At 46.0% G+C, this 14723-nt stretch overlaps 1 protein-coding gene across 5 annotated transcripts in view; it reads left to right on the top strand.

The window, feature by feature from the left end:
• The window catches only part of JARID2 (jumonji and AT-rich interaction domain containing 2), a 228546-nt gene that overhangs the window by 98766 nt on the left and 115057 nt on the right, over nt 1-14723 (top strand). For all 5 annotated transcript variants that reach the window (XM_072945636.1, XM_072945634.1, XM_072945635.1 and 2 more), the window contains one exon: nt 8239-8374. In XM_072945636.1, the coding sequence (XP_072801737.1) occupies nt 8239-8374 (136 nt within the window). The remainder of the gene's footprint in view (nt 1-8238; nt 8375-14723) is intronic.

Raw genomic sequence — 14723 nt, 5'->3', positions numbered from 1 at the left:
TGATTTCTCTTTGATGTTTGAGTATTGACAGTTAAACCATTTTATGGAATTTATAAAAATGGGTTTGCATCAAGTTGATTTGAGAAATTGAGTTGATTTCCTGTGAAGGAAATATTTTGTTAAAAGGGGAAGAAACAGTACTTTTAGCCTAAGTTGTGCCCTTCTCTCACATTTTCGTTCAATATTTCTCTCTCTCTGGCTCTGTAAACCCTTGATTATATGGAATCTGTGCCAAGAATCAACATCCCCCCCCCCCAAATTATTGTTATTTTTGATGCTTTCATTGTTCTCTCAAACTGTTGATGGAAGAGGCTGACATTTCAGACAGCAACAACTTGCATTAAGTGGAATGATTTAACAGCAGGTAAATGCAAAACTTGTTCTCTTGGAAATAAAAGACATTCATGGAGAGGTTTCCAGATATTTTTCCCTGGAAGGAGGAAAGGATTAGGAATTCTTTCTCCCCACCTTCCTCCTAGACCAGTCTTTCAAATTTTGTTTTCTTATTGGTCATCTGTGCTTCGGTCAGTCAAACCCACCTTCTCTCTCTGCCACCCCACCCCCATTATGTGGCATTTCCTGTTAATCCAACCCGGGGTGGGGAACTGGACATCACACTTCATTTTTTTTTTAAGGGTGGAAAGTAACAAATCTGTCCACTCCCAGAGCGTTGGCAAGGTGGATAGAAATGGGATGTATGCACATGGTTGTATTGGTAACTCATCCAGTGGCTCCTGTAATCCAAACACATGTTGTTTGTTTTAGAAGTTGTGTAAGTTTTAATAACTAGGTTTCATGTTAGAAGGTTTTCCTGCCTGTGAACCTAATGTTCTCTTTCCTCCCAGTCTCTGTGCCCCCATCTGCTTGTTTTACTTACCAGAGCCTGTGAGGAGCGTCTGACTCACTGTGCCCCTTCCCCATGGAGGCAGGAATGCTTTCTATGGAATGTAATGCCTTCTGCAAGTGCCTGTGTGCACCCCTACCCCAGCAGGTCGACATTTAAAACATTGGTTCAAGGCTCTGGATTTCAACTTAAAAAGCACTTCTATCCTGCTGTGTCTTGGCTATTGACTTTATTTTTCATAGTGGTGATGTTAAAAATGACCTGTGTGGTAGTGAAGACCTTTCCTTAATGGGTTCAGATCTGGTAGAAGGGACCTAGTATAACTGGTAGACCTACGCCCTGGTTTCTACCAGTTGTCCCAGCATCATTGTTAACCGTGCCCTTGGTTGTGATGATGAAATACTTGGTCACTCTACCTGCGATTCATGAGTCTCTTAGGCGGTTAACTATCTTTCATTGGGACCTATTTCATTTTTAAATAGTTGCATTGTTAGAAAAAAAATTTTTTTAATTGATCAAGAATGTGCTTCCCTAGAACCTATGATTTTTTTTTCATCCTTGTTTCCCCTCTCCTGAATCAAGATGGCCTGAATTTGAAACCAGGGAAAAAAAAAACCAAGACAGAGAAATTGCTTACAGACGCTTTGAGAGATGCCCTTAGAACTGATATGCTTTCAGTTACAGAAGGTAGTTGTAAAGGCCAGTAAGAGGAAACTCCCTCCCTCCCCTGCTCCCCTCCGCTGCCTCCTCTTACTAGTTTCCAGCTCTAGCTCAGGGTCACAAGTTGTTTCTCATATAACATTTATATTTGCCTCTTGTAATTAGTAATTTTAATGGTGCTTTCATGTAGAAGCCAGTGTGAGTTACATGTTTAATGTTTACTCTTTAATAACAAATTTCTGAGTTTCAAAATTTCACTTCCTGATCTGGCACCTGCCACACAGTGGACTGGTGGAGCTGGTGACTGTGCCATCCCCTGGTTCTCTCCAGCCATGGAACCTTTGGGCAAGATACTGAAGCTCATTAAAAAAAAAAAGACACGAAGAGTTTTGTGATTCCTTCCTTTCCCATCCCTTTTAAACTAAAGGGAGAAAGTATGGTGTGGACCTTGTACAAAGGGAGGCTGAGCAGAGAATCACAGGCGTTAATTGCTCTTAAGTGCTGAGCCCAACATCTAGCATGTAGTGAGCACCCGGTAGATGTTTGCTGTTGTTACCCAGTTGGCACTTCATCTCCATGGGTTCTGCGTTCCTGGGTTCAACCAGTGGAGGATTGAAAACATGCAGGGGGAAAAATTTCAGAAAGACACAAAAAGCAAAACTTGAATTTGCCCCACCAGCAAATATATGAATATTTGCTCCACCTGTAAAAATGTAAATAACATTTACATTGTATGAGGTATGACAAATAATCTAGACATGATTTAAGGTGTACAGTGGAGGGATGTGGATGTTGGTAGGCTATATGCAAATATAACCACTTATATGAGAGACGTGAGCATCCTGGGATCTTGGTATCGTTGGGGGTTCCTGGAGCCAATCCCCTGCTGATACTCAGGGATGGCTATAACAATTATCATTTTTCATATTCCCCCGTTATGACTCCAGTGGGTATCGTCATCTGCCTAGCACCTGTTTTGTAAGCTTGACTGACCTGGGCATCCCTGTTTCCTTGCACTAAAGCATTTGGGTGCTCTAAGGAGTATTGGAAGCTGTAAGGAGTATTAGAAGCCCATCTTGTTGAAGAGCTGGCTGTCACTGGAGAGCAGAAGCCCAGGAAGCCTCCGCTGGGCCCTGTGGCCTAGTGGAGGGCATGGCTTTACTATATCAGTGACCTGATCAGTTTTGAGACAATCAATTACAAGAATCCTTGGTGCAGTTAGAGCACATTAAATCAATAACCCAGCGTTTTAAAGCATGGGCCATGGAGAGGTGATTTGAACGGTCAGCAAATTAATGTTAAGATGGTTTGGGGCTTTATTTAAAGTAGCATTGGTTTGAGTTTTCGCCATCAGTGGAGGTTGGGGTAGGTACTGAAGTACTTTGAAAACAGCCAGAGTTTAAGTCCTGCACACTTACATCAGAGCCCCAGCCTTTCTCCATGAAGGTGCGTGGGTAGGAGACTCCGCAGCCTGTCCTATCAAATAAACCTGGTTAAAGAGAACAACTCGATTTATGTTCTCATGCACAGTGACTCTTTTTGTGACCTTTTTGTTTTTAGTTTTTCCCTTAGCAATCAGGAGACCATCGCAGAAAAATTCTATAACTTGGAGCCATTTTTTTTTTTTTTTTTTGAGTTGGATTCAGCCCTTCCTTTGGGTTTTGTTGTAATGGAGAAAACAAAGTATCTCCGCCCCTGCCCCCACCCCAAATAAAACTACCATGGAGAGTATAGTTAGCTGCAAGCTTAATGAGATCCAACCGTGTAATGTGGCTGCATTACACTGTATCCTCACTTTTGGATTTGTGCAAGGAAATAGAAATGATCTTATTGCATGTGTTGGCCCTGTTCTGGAATACTGTTTATTCACATGTTGAAATGTATGTTTAATTTAATTCCGGGTGTCACATTTTAAACGGAAGTCACCCCAGTTTGGGTAATCAGAGAATGAGGATTTGAGAGACTGTGTTACATAGGAACGATTCAAGGAACTAACACTACTTAGTGCCTTACTTTTTTTTTTTGTTGATTTCACTTTTTGCTATTTGGTCACTTGTTTTAATTCACTGAATTTGAAGTCAAAGGGATTTCTCAGAATATATTAATACAGACCTCTTATTTCTGACAGTAGAAATGCCACAGTTAGATGGAGTTCGGAAGCATTCATCTTGGGGTTTCCCCTCATCTTTCCCTTTGCCTTTACTTTGACGGGAATGAGAAAGTGATGTGAAATGGGCAGGATGGGGAACCAGTGTGTACAGCCGAGCTTCTGAAACTTTCATGTGCATGAGAATCACCAGCGGATCTTAAAATGAAGATTCTGATTAAGTAGGTCTGGGGAGGGCCCCAAGAACCGACATTTCTAACAACTCGCCAAGTGGTTAAGGCACTGGTGGTCTTGGGTGCGCATTTGGAGCTGCCGGGATATGGACGGAGGTGGGAAGAAGGCGGCTGTGTCTCTCCCGGGACCGTGGGCTTTGGAAAAGTTGCTTAGGTGGTGCTGCCCCGCTGCAGGGTGTGCAGTGTCTTCACACCTTACTTTTCTGTGCTCCTTTTTCTTACACGTCTGTCATAAAACTTGGAGCAGCTAGAGGTTATGCTGTGCTCTGTTTTTCCTTTTAAGAAAAAGGTCATGACCATAAGCATTCTAGTTTAATTCCTGACCTATTGCCATTTTTGACAAGAAATTATCCAGTTACTTCAAAGAATGGCAGATGTTTTGCAAATGAAAATAACGCTGTCTCGCTATTACTTTCAAAGGTCTTGCTACTCAAATCTTCCATTTGCCTAAGAAAGGTATTTTTCACAGTCCATAGCAAACTAAACCTAGAGCTAGGTGTTCATTTCCCCCCGTTGCCCCGGTTGGCAGACCCAAATATTTTTATTTCAGTGTTAGCTAAGCATTTGTTTTGGGCTCTGGGAGAACCAAGTAAGAGATTGACGGGTGGGAATGAGGAAAGGTGGGAGCTTGAACTGTTCTTGCCATATTTTTGATGGGCTATTAACCTAGAGATCTTATTGAAACCCCATTTGGCAAGGGATGTTTTTAAATGATTAATGCAGTTCAGAAGAACGGACGCACACTCTGGGCAACTGAATTTGTATCAGAATGAGTGAGGCTGCTGGACTCCTGTACCGATGGCTGTGATTCCTCCTGTGTCTGCCTTTATGAAGCGGACCAGTAGAGGAGAAGGGACTGGGTGCTTGGTTTAGTGGAGGAAGCTTGGAAAGGATCTCTCTGTGTTTAGTGCTGCAGTTCAAATCCCGAGTGATTCCCTCAGGGGAGGGAGAGCCGCGTGGTTTGAAGTGGCCCAGGAAGGCCAAACGGAAATAATGTGGATTTTGAAAACTGAGGCCCAATCGGGCTGTTTGACCATAGTGATTTGGGAGTGAATATTTGAATACAGGAGACTGGGGGTGGGGGTAGGGGAGGATATAATGAGAGAAGCCTGAGAGAGCGAGGAGGAGCCTGTGTGGGTGTGATGGTGACTGGTAGGTAGGGGGGTCGCGGGAACGGAAGAGGTGTCTGTCTGTGAAGGACTGGTTAGTGTTTAGCTGAGGGTAAGGGACTATGATGGGGTCAGTACATTGGAGCCTTGCAAGGCCATGTGGGCTTTGAGATGGGCAGTGTGTGTTCTGCAGGGAACTAGGCAGTTGCAGAAGGGGTGGTGTGGCCACCGGGTTGGGGATTTCTCCAGGATGTGGACACCACAGGCTTACGGCTGAGAATGAGAGGTGTCACCTAGGTTACTCACTGGAGTGTTTCATGGGGAGGAGCTGTGATTTCAGTCAAGAAAATTGTCGTGATTTCATACTTCGCCCATCCTGGATGTTGGCAAGGCCAGGCCCCGGCAGGCCACGTGTGGATGACCGTGTGTGGGAAGTCTGCCTTCTAACGAGGGAGTTTTGTCTGAGCTGTTCTCTAGAGCACTCAGCATTTGGCCTTTCAGAACGGTGATGAGTGTCAGGCCCCTGAAGTACCTTCTTTCTGGTTTCCCACGACCCCAATTCACACAGCGTGGTGTTGCCTGGGGGTTGGGTGCAGGTCCACCTTACCTTCCTGCACCTCGCCTTCCACTGGGGAGGCTTGTGAGCGTAACGTAGTGATTCATCATGGCTCTGCAGCTGCGAACGCCAGTTTGATTTTTAATCTCTGAATTATTACTTACCTGGTGAGCCTTTGGAAACAACAGAGTCAGCTTCTTAACCCACTAGGTTTGTGTCTTGCATCATTTGAGGGAGATGACGAGTCTTGACCGGCACTGTCAATTGTGTGTTTTTTTAAGTTTGATTTTTAATGTCAAGAACTTGAAACCCCATATTCTGTGCCCTGGATTTGCTTCTCTTGCATTTAAAGCACTTCATGGGTGTCAGGGGGCCTCTGGGGTCACGGAGCGAACCTTCAGTGCGCCTTCCTTTGCGGGAGTTTTCATCTCACGTGGTTTACTTAGACTTTTAATTAGGCTTTAGTTGTCGGGGTGTAATTTCTCTGCATGGGGGCCTGGAGTCAGAATGAAGGCACTAGTCTGAACAGGAGGCAGTAAATTGCCGTAGGAGTTTTACATTGAAAGCTATTTTGGGGCTTTGTAATGTATAAACTGTGTGTATGCAGAAATAATCGTTTATAATCACAGCACTGTTTGCTGTGGAGATGTAAACCCTGAGAGTAGGAACCTGGTGGAGACGGAGAGAATTCTGCCTTCCCTGGATCCTGAAAGGTGGATTGCCGCCTAATAGGCCTGGGCGCTTCCTGAAGTTGTGCCTGTCCTTCAGTTGAGGCTAGAGGTGCTCTCATGCCCATCCAAGGGAGTTGCTTCAAGAGTGGATTGGGCCACGTTGTGCTTTTCATGCAGCTGAACCTTTGTCTTAACTCACCGTAGCTACACGGGCTCCCCAAGTGGGGTCTGGTCGGTGCTTCATTTTTCTGGCTTTTAACTGTGCGTTTGGAAGACCTCTGGTGACTTGGACCCAGTAGCAGTTAAGAAGTTATGCATGTTCCTCCCGTCGGGTGGAGGCAAAGTTTGCTGCTGTCCCTGTGAGCCGCGGCCACCATCACCCTGGTCTGCAGCCGACTGGGCTCTCCCAGGAGGGCGACTGGGGAGACAGGATGTACCTCTTCCCCTGGAGGTAACGGAAATCTCAGCCCGCCAGGCCTGCAGCAGTGAGGGACGTGCTGGACAGGGTGGAAATCCTAGCTCTTCTCTCCCGGGCCTTCTCTTCCCCTAATTACAGAAGATGGAGAATCACTGTCATTCTAGGAAATCCTGGAAGCTTAACAGGCGCACACTTTTGTTATTTAGGGCTTAGAGTCCTTGCGGCTGGATTTCCAAGGTGCAGTTTTTGTACGCAGAGTGTAGCTGGAAGAGGCCTCGGATAAGCTACCCCCTCGTCTAGTCCCACGGAGGTTTTCGTGACCCGGTGGCCCGCAGAGAACAAACCACTTCTGTGGAACATTCCGTGCAGCAGCACCAGCCTGACTCCGGGATACCTGGCCTCCTGTTTGAACAAAAGGCACTGGAATATCCAACATCCTGCTCAGTAAAGCCTGAGTGTTCATGTCTTCCTTATTCTCTTAAGGCCCCAAATATCTGAGAATGCGTCCATCTCTAAATTGAACTCTTAGACACTGCTTAAGTGTTGAAGTAGGTGTGTGACGGTAAGGACTTCTTAGCTTGGCAGACAGTGTACAGATACCCGTGGAAGAGAACCTGTGACTGTCCCCAGCTGTGTGAAGCAACACTTTAAACCTTGAAAACCTTCTTGCTGGGTCCCTAAAGCAGTGAACTCAGCGTGGGCACCCGTTCCACCATCTCTGTCTTCCCAGACTTGGCGCTTGTCCTGCCTCAATCCCTGCTGGTCGTTTCTGTCTTTACTACTGGAATTGCTGGAGTGGTCTCTGGGCTGCTGCTGGTTCTTTGGTTCCCCCACCCCCTAGCCCAGCCTTTATTTTGTTCATTCGTCTCTCTGGAACTTGTACTGGATCTGATACAACAGACGGAAGGGAGCCACACTTTTACACGAGACCTTCAAGACCTGTTATTAACTTGTGTGTATTCTTTTCAAAAAACCATTCCTCCTACCATTGCATTTTCTACTCCATCAAGATCCATTGCCTCTTTCTGCAGTGGTCTCTCTCTTCTTTCTCTCTCTCCCTTTCTTTCCACCTGCCCCTACCCAGCTCCCCTTTTGGGGACTCATTTCCTTAAAAGGCCAGTGCAGATTCAATTTCATTTCTTCTGACTGAATTGTAAATTCCTCCAAAGCAGCACCAACCCCCAGCAACAACAACTTTTCCAAGAGCGTAGCACATACTTGTAGGGCGCATGCCTCTCTGGCATTACTCAGTTTAAAAAGCTCCAGTACAGAGGTGCGTTGCATCTCCTGTTGTGGGTGCAGTCACTCTTTTCTAGACTTTGCCAGGAGTATAAACCTTCAGTATTACTAGTTCATGACGGTATTTGGGCCTGGGGCGTAGAAAGGGCGAGAGATGGTTGTGTCTTTCTTCCAGTCCCTTTGCGGCCCTTTGAGGAGCTCTTTTCCTCAGGTCTCTGCAGGTGTCGGAAGGCCCAGTGCCACCCCTTCAGCAAAGGATTTGAGTTCTCATCTCCAGAACTGGGTCTCGATCACACATTACTTGCTTCGATTTTTTTTTAAAGTTTATTCCTACTCTTACTATTTGCTTGCTTTCTTTTGAGTAACTTCCCGTCTCCCCATTCTTCCTTATGTCTCTCCAGGACGACAGTGATGGGATCCCGTGGTCAGAGGAAAGGGTGGTACGTAAGGTCCTTTATTTGTCTCTGAAGGAGTTCAAGAACGCCCAGAAGAGGCAGCACGGTGAAGGCATTGCTGGGAGCCTGAAGGCGGTCAATGGTGAGTTGCCTGTTTTGCTGGATTTGATGATGTCTCTGGGCCTGGCCTTGTTTCTGAAGTGGACGTGCTTTGGGTGACTCGTGCTTCTCAGGCCGGGCCCCTAACGGCAGCTTTTTGGGACATTCTGTTGGGTTTATAGGTTCATTTTCATGGTGCATAATATAATTGGCAAGGTGCCTTAGTTAGTCTGCCCTATGGACAAGACCAGGGCTGCGATCTGGTTTCTGCTGTGGAGCCCGCCTTCCAGGTTTTTTATGTGGCTATCTGTCTCTCTACCCAAGCACGATGGCGGAAGCCTTTGCTGTTCTTGCTGAAATGTGGCGGCTTGGTTCTTATCCCCTGTTTATGTGGGAAGTAGTCTAAACCTGTGTGCCTGCGTCCCTTCCTGCTCTCTCTTTGGCTCCGCAGCTGCCTGAGGCCCGGCTGTCTTCCTTGTTGAGCAGGCCGGGCAGGTGGCTGCGCGGCAGCAGGTGGACAGTGGCACAGAACTCCTGTGCTATGTGTCAGGAAGTGCACCTCATCCTGTTTGGTTATCAGACAGATCTGTGGAAGCCGGGGGAGGAAACTTGCTCCTCCCTGAGTTTATTCTGATGTCTCTTTTCAACAGGATTAACATGACTCAGGTGAAATCATCCAGTGAAGACCATTTCAGAACTAGCATGTGGTTATTTTACCTACGGCTTGTATTTTCTCAGGGGATGTGGCCGTGGCAGCATTGAACAGCCTCTCTCATGCTTATTAATCTTTTAGAATCTAATGTAAATGTGAATGAATTGACCATGTTCTGGTTTGTACTTGCTTGGAGCAAGATGAGGAAGAAGAGATTCTGCTTTTCTTTTTGAGTCTTTGCTGTCATCAGGGGATAATAGAGTCATCACACATGGGGAACCTGGCCGCTTGCCAGGGTGCAGAGGGACAGGTTGACTTATGGCATCCCGTTTCTTTCCATCCTGCTTAGTTGTAAGGTGACTTGTCTGAGAGTTGTTTGTTGGAACCAGTGCTTCCAGACAGGACCTGTTGGCACTCTGTTTCCATAAGGCCATGGCGAGGTTTTCTGAGATGACCTCTCTGAACTCCCCCGAGATCTCCTCTGCAGCCTACCCACGTTCTGCTAGTATTGTGTGACTTGAAACAGAAACCCCCTGAAGTCTGAGTCGGTGTGTATGGGAAAGACCCATTTGTGAATCTTTCGCATGTGCAGAAGCAAAATAAGTCAAAGAATCTTGCCACAGTTGCACAATTTGGACCCTGTATATTCCTGCGTCTCCTACAAGGTGGGGATGCCACCCACTCCTTGGCTGCCTGTAATTGAGTAAACACCAAGCCCTGTGTCTATTTAGAGGGCATGTGATGTGATCGTTCTTTGTCGTGGCTTCATGTTGAACACAGGGTTTTGCTTTACGTTTTTGAGGGGAGGGTGATTGGGAGGAGAGGATCCTTGGACCCCGGAGTAACAGTAGAGCTGTGGATGATGTGGGTTTCGGTCCTACTGCTGTGACAGTCGTGTTCTTATTCTGTTCAGGAGTGGTGATGCCTTAGTGCTTTAGGAGTCTGTCAGCGATTAAAAAAAAACCACCCAACTGGGAAAAATCAGCTTTCAGGACAAGAAGGTAGCCAGGTGTCCAGGATTGAATAAAGGTGAAATTTGGGTAAAAGAACAGAAACTAAGTCATTCAAGAAGCAACTAGTGCTGCCAGCCAGTTGGCCAAACATAGCCCTCGTTTTCATTGGCACAGTCACAGAGGTGACGATATTGAGGAAGGAATTCTAAGAATAAAGTTGGCAAAGATATCTCTGTTGGGGTCATTGAAGACTTTAAAGAATTCTTTAAAACTTGCATTTAAAACAAGGTATTTTTTGTTTGTTTGTGGTAGGTGATCTCTCACCCTGATAAAGACTGACTGTTTTTTAAATACTAAGACATCATGGCTTCCGTCTTTTGGTTGTGACGTTGCTGTGAACTTTCCCTTTTCTGCTTCATGTTGAGTGTTGTGCAGGCAGTATTCCAAGGCCACCTTTTTCTTATTCTGTATATTGGATTTTGATAGTAGTGCTAATAAGTAAACACATCGCCTTGTTTCAGAACTTACTTGTGTTTTAAGAATAATTTCCTTAAAGGCAGCTAGCAAAGTGTGCTTTCTTCTTTGGCGGCTACTGGGAAGCACAGAAATCATGGGAATAATTCCTCCTCTGTAGGTCCCAGCATCTCAGGGGTGCTCTCCTAGGGGGATGTGATCCAGAGAAGGCATAAATAGCAGGCAGCCTCCAGGACTGTGGGGGAGCAGGTATGATTGCAAGCAGTGTTGTCTCTGAATGTGTGTACATATGTGTGCTTCAGTGTGTAGCACTTGAGTTTGAATGGATGCTTTGTAATAGGTCATCATTCATATAATGTGCAATAGGATGACCTTGTCTTGAGCTGTACATCACAGCACACTATTTGGGATTCTTCATTGTGGGGCAAGAGAAGATAGGTTAGTTGTGGGTGAAGAGTGGTTTTAACAGTCATGCTTTTCCTTTTTTTTTTTTTTTGTCCCCCATTCCCTCGAGGTTCATTTTCAAAAGTTGAAAGTTTTTTATTTCAAAAGTTCCATTGGTCCTGGTTGGTTTGTTTGTTTCTTTTTTTGGTGGGAGGGGGATTAGGCTCATTTGTTTGTTTAATAATTAATTAATGAATTAATTTTTAGAAGAGGCACTGGGGATTGAACCCAGGACCCCATGCATGCTAAACATGCACTCTACCACTTGAGCTATACCCTATCCCCCCATTGGTCTAGTTTTAATTGTGACAGGAAGTTATCTGGTGGTAGAATTTTGAAACTGTCCGGTACAGAGCCCTCACTGGGTGGTATGATATGAAAGTGGCCGGACAGACGTGAGAGCAGGTGCCTGTACCCTAGATAGCATGGTGCTGGGGTGACTCTCTCCCCCACTTCCCTTTTCTCGCTTTGTAGCTTGGGGATCTTGGATAGTGAGGTACCTCTGAGACCCCTGGCGTTTTTGTTGTAATGGAAGAAAACATTCTGAGTGTTCTCTGTGGTAGTGACTTTCCCAGTGTCACACGGTTATTTTTTATGGAGTAGCAGAATTGGAATTACAGCTCAAGTCATGTAACTTTGACTCCAGTACTTACTTTAGAACGCAGAATGGAATGAGAATGACACCATATCTTTGCAACAGTAGTATTGAAAAAAAAAGCATTTTGGTTTTTTCTCCCTATATTAAGTAAAGACGTTTCTGGGTTATTGGTCTTCCCAGAGTTTCTTGGGAAAATTCAATTTAAAAATAATATTTTGAGTTGGCAATAGCATGGGCTTGACATAATTTTTTTTTTTTATCTAACTGGGAAACGAATTGGCAGCCCCTTGGCTGCGCCTCTTGTGTGAGGAGGGCCGGGGTCTGGTGTCTGTTAACAAGCAGAGTGCCAGCAGCAGCAGCTTGTCTCTCGGTGGCTGAGCTCCACCGCCCGCTCCTGCAGGTCTCGTACAGTGGTAATAACCCACGCAGACGGAAGATAGTAGAGAGGCCTCATATTTTATGTTGTAAAATCCATGTTTGCCATCAGTCTTGCTTTTGTGGTTCTAAAGTGACAAGGAAGGAGTGTTTTTGCCTACTAGAGGGAGCGAAATGTGTGCTGGAACAGCCTCGTGGATTGTCCTGTAGGAGTCGAAGCCATCATTGCAGCTGGTTAGTTAGAGCCAGGCTTCTGGGGGAGGCGGCACTAAGATTTCTGCTGAATGCGGGCCTTCTGTCTCCTTCCTGTGTAGATTGCATTGCTTTTTGCTGGCGGTAATACATGGACGAAAGCTTCTGAAAGGGCTGGCTGAGGCTGAGGCCACTCTCTGAGGGCCCTTGGCCTGCTGGGGCTGAAATTAGGAACATTTAAATAATAACATGCTACACACATAATGAGTACACATAATTACACGGTAAGAGAGGGGAGCTATTAGCTGTATTCGAATTTCATTTGCTTCCTATAAATTTCATCTGAGATCTCAAACACTCTGGCCAGCTATAGAGCCTTGACTAGATTTCAGGGGTACTGTATCCTTTTTTTCTTAGAATCTTCCAGTAGTTGTGCTAGCTGGAACCTGTCTTGAGAGCTTCCGTTTTTGCCAGTTATTGTTCCAACCCTTTACCTGTGTTTCACGCGTTTAATCTTCAGAACCAACCATTTTATAGACGAGGAAACTACCCAAGGGTGGACTAGCAGTTTGCTCACACGAATAGTATTGGGCAGAGCCAGGATTTAAACCCTGGCTTTCCACACAGAGTTCCCCTGCTTTTAACTACCACTTAGGTAAATAGAGGTAATTTTGGAACCATCTATAAAAGGTAAGACTCCAAAAATATGAAATTTAGGAGGGTGAGTGTGGTTCTGGGCTTTATTAGCACTTAGAATTGAATTGGTTGTCAGAGGGAGTCAAAAACTGCACCCCTCCTGATTGGCCGCCCTGCTTACACACAGATACATTCATTATTTCTTTCTGTTTCTTTGCCTAGCGATACAAATCTGTATTTTTAATACTGTCATCGACCCAGCCAGCTGGCTGAGGGCTGCCACTCATCTCCATGAGGTGGTGAGAGAGGCAGTGGCCTTGCTGGCAACACCGGCCAATTTGTAGCCAAGGAGCGGAGTTAGAAGTGCAGAGACAGGACCCCCTGCACCACCATCCCCACCGGCACTGTCTTTAAAAAAAGAGTAGAATTTTTATTGACGCTCTTCAAAATCTTTCTCAGAGATTTCTGATGTCTGTGGAATGAAACATATGCCCAACTCCTGCAAATCCAGTTTACAGGATGAAATTAAAATGACTAGTGAGTCAAAATCAACGTCTGAGTGTTCTTGGAGCCACATTTGAACGAGGGCGGTGGTTGTAGAGTTGCCTTCCCTCAGCCCGAAGCTCGCGCGCGCATCCTCCGTGAGCCGTGGGCAGCAGCGGCTGCAGGCTGGGCTGCGAGTCTGAGACGTTTCTTACCCGTGTCCCCGACATCATTCCATGTGACAGACAGCTGGGTGCAATGAGGGCGAATATACTTCTTGAAAACAAATTAAATTTATTCTTCTTTGAAAAACAAAGCTGCAGCTGTCTTGGAAGACTGTAGAGTCGAGAAGGCTTGATTTCTTTCTGTCTGTAGCTGTTTTGTCGTGGGTCTGTTCGTGACCTTGAGTCAAGCAGGTGGGGCATGTCTAGATAGAGTTCCCGTTTGATCAGTACCTGATGGAGTTCTTCAGGAAGCAGAAGAGTAGGAAGCATTGTGACTGATAAAAACGGAACTGAAGTTGCTTTTTTTGGAGGAGTCAGAGTAGCTTATTTCATCTCCTCTAAGATGCCATTGGGTGATGCATTATTATTTTATGTAAGAAAGGAAAAAATACTTCCAGTTATATAAGCCATCATCATTGTGAGGTGCTTCTAACCAGAGAAAAATATGTGTGACTTGGTATCAATGAAGCACAGCAAAACACAATGAAATGCTTTAAAAATCAGATGTTTGTGACTGTTGGGTTTGGTGTGAGGAGGCTTAGCTGGGAGGCGGGTGATGTGAAAGGCCCAGTGTTGAGCAACCAGGAAAAACTTAATCAAAGAAGTTGCTTTTGGAGGGGCCTTGAAAACTCTGGGGCTTTTTGAACAAGGGCTGAGGATTGGGACAGGGGAGTGTTGGGGGCAGGGGTGAGGACCAGTAAATAGATATTTGCCAGGAGTGTGGATGTCACAGTCCCGTGGGACAAATGGCAGGTTTCTGTGGCCAGCCTGCTTGTCCTGCTCTGGCACCAAGGGACTGGCGAGCCCGCCTGCAGAGTTACAGATTGCTAGAGCAGGAAGGGACTTTCGGAGGTTTTAGGTCAGACTCACATTTTACAGATGAGGTATTTTGAACCTTGATGATGAGCTTAACTGGAAGGAATGGACCTTGCTGAAGACTGAGTGGAACCGGAAAGCCAATATAAGTGACGGTGAGACACCAGCCTTCCCAGTAGGCATGGCTGCTTGGGAGGAGGTTAATGCACTCGTTTCCCGTCACTGTGCTTGAGACCCGCTGCCTTGCAGCGTCCGCAGCCTGCCGCCTTTGACATTTCTGCAGACTCGCTGGTGGCTCCCCAGCACATCACTGTCGCGGTCGGCCTGGACTGCTAGTGGGAGAGGCGACCACACCGGTAGTGTCTCCGGGTGTGGGAGAGGCGGGGCGTGTGATGTCTGAGCTTGGGACAGTCGAGTTCTTAGAGCAGCCCAGCTTTGAGGGGTGTTGAAGGCAATTGAAAGCAAGAGGCTGGAAACCTGCTGTGGTCTGGGATGGTTTTTGAAGCTTTTCCGCCTCTAAGTGTCTGTCTTTGGGCAGCGCCTCC

Source organism: Vicugna pacos, chromosome 20, assembly GCF_048564905.1.
Source record: "Vicugna pacos chromosome 20, VicPac4, whole genome shotgun sequence".
Lineage (NCBI taxonomy): Eukaryota > Metazoa > Chordata > Mammalia > Artiodactyla > Camelidae > Vicugna > Vicugna pacos.
This window is presented reverse-complemented; position numbering and strand designations above follow the sequence as displayed.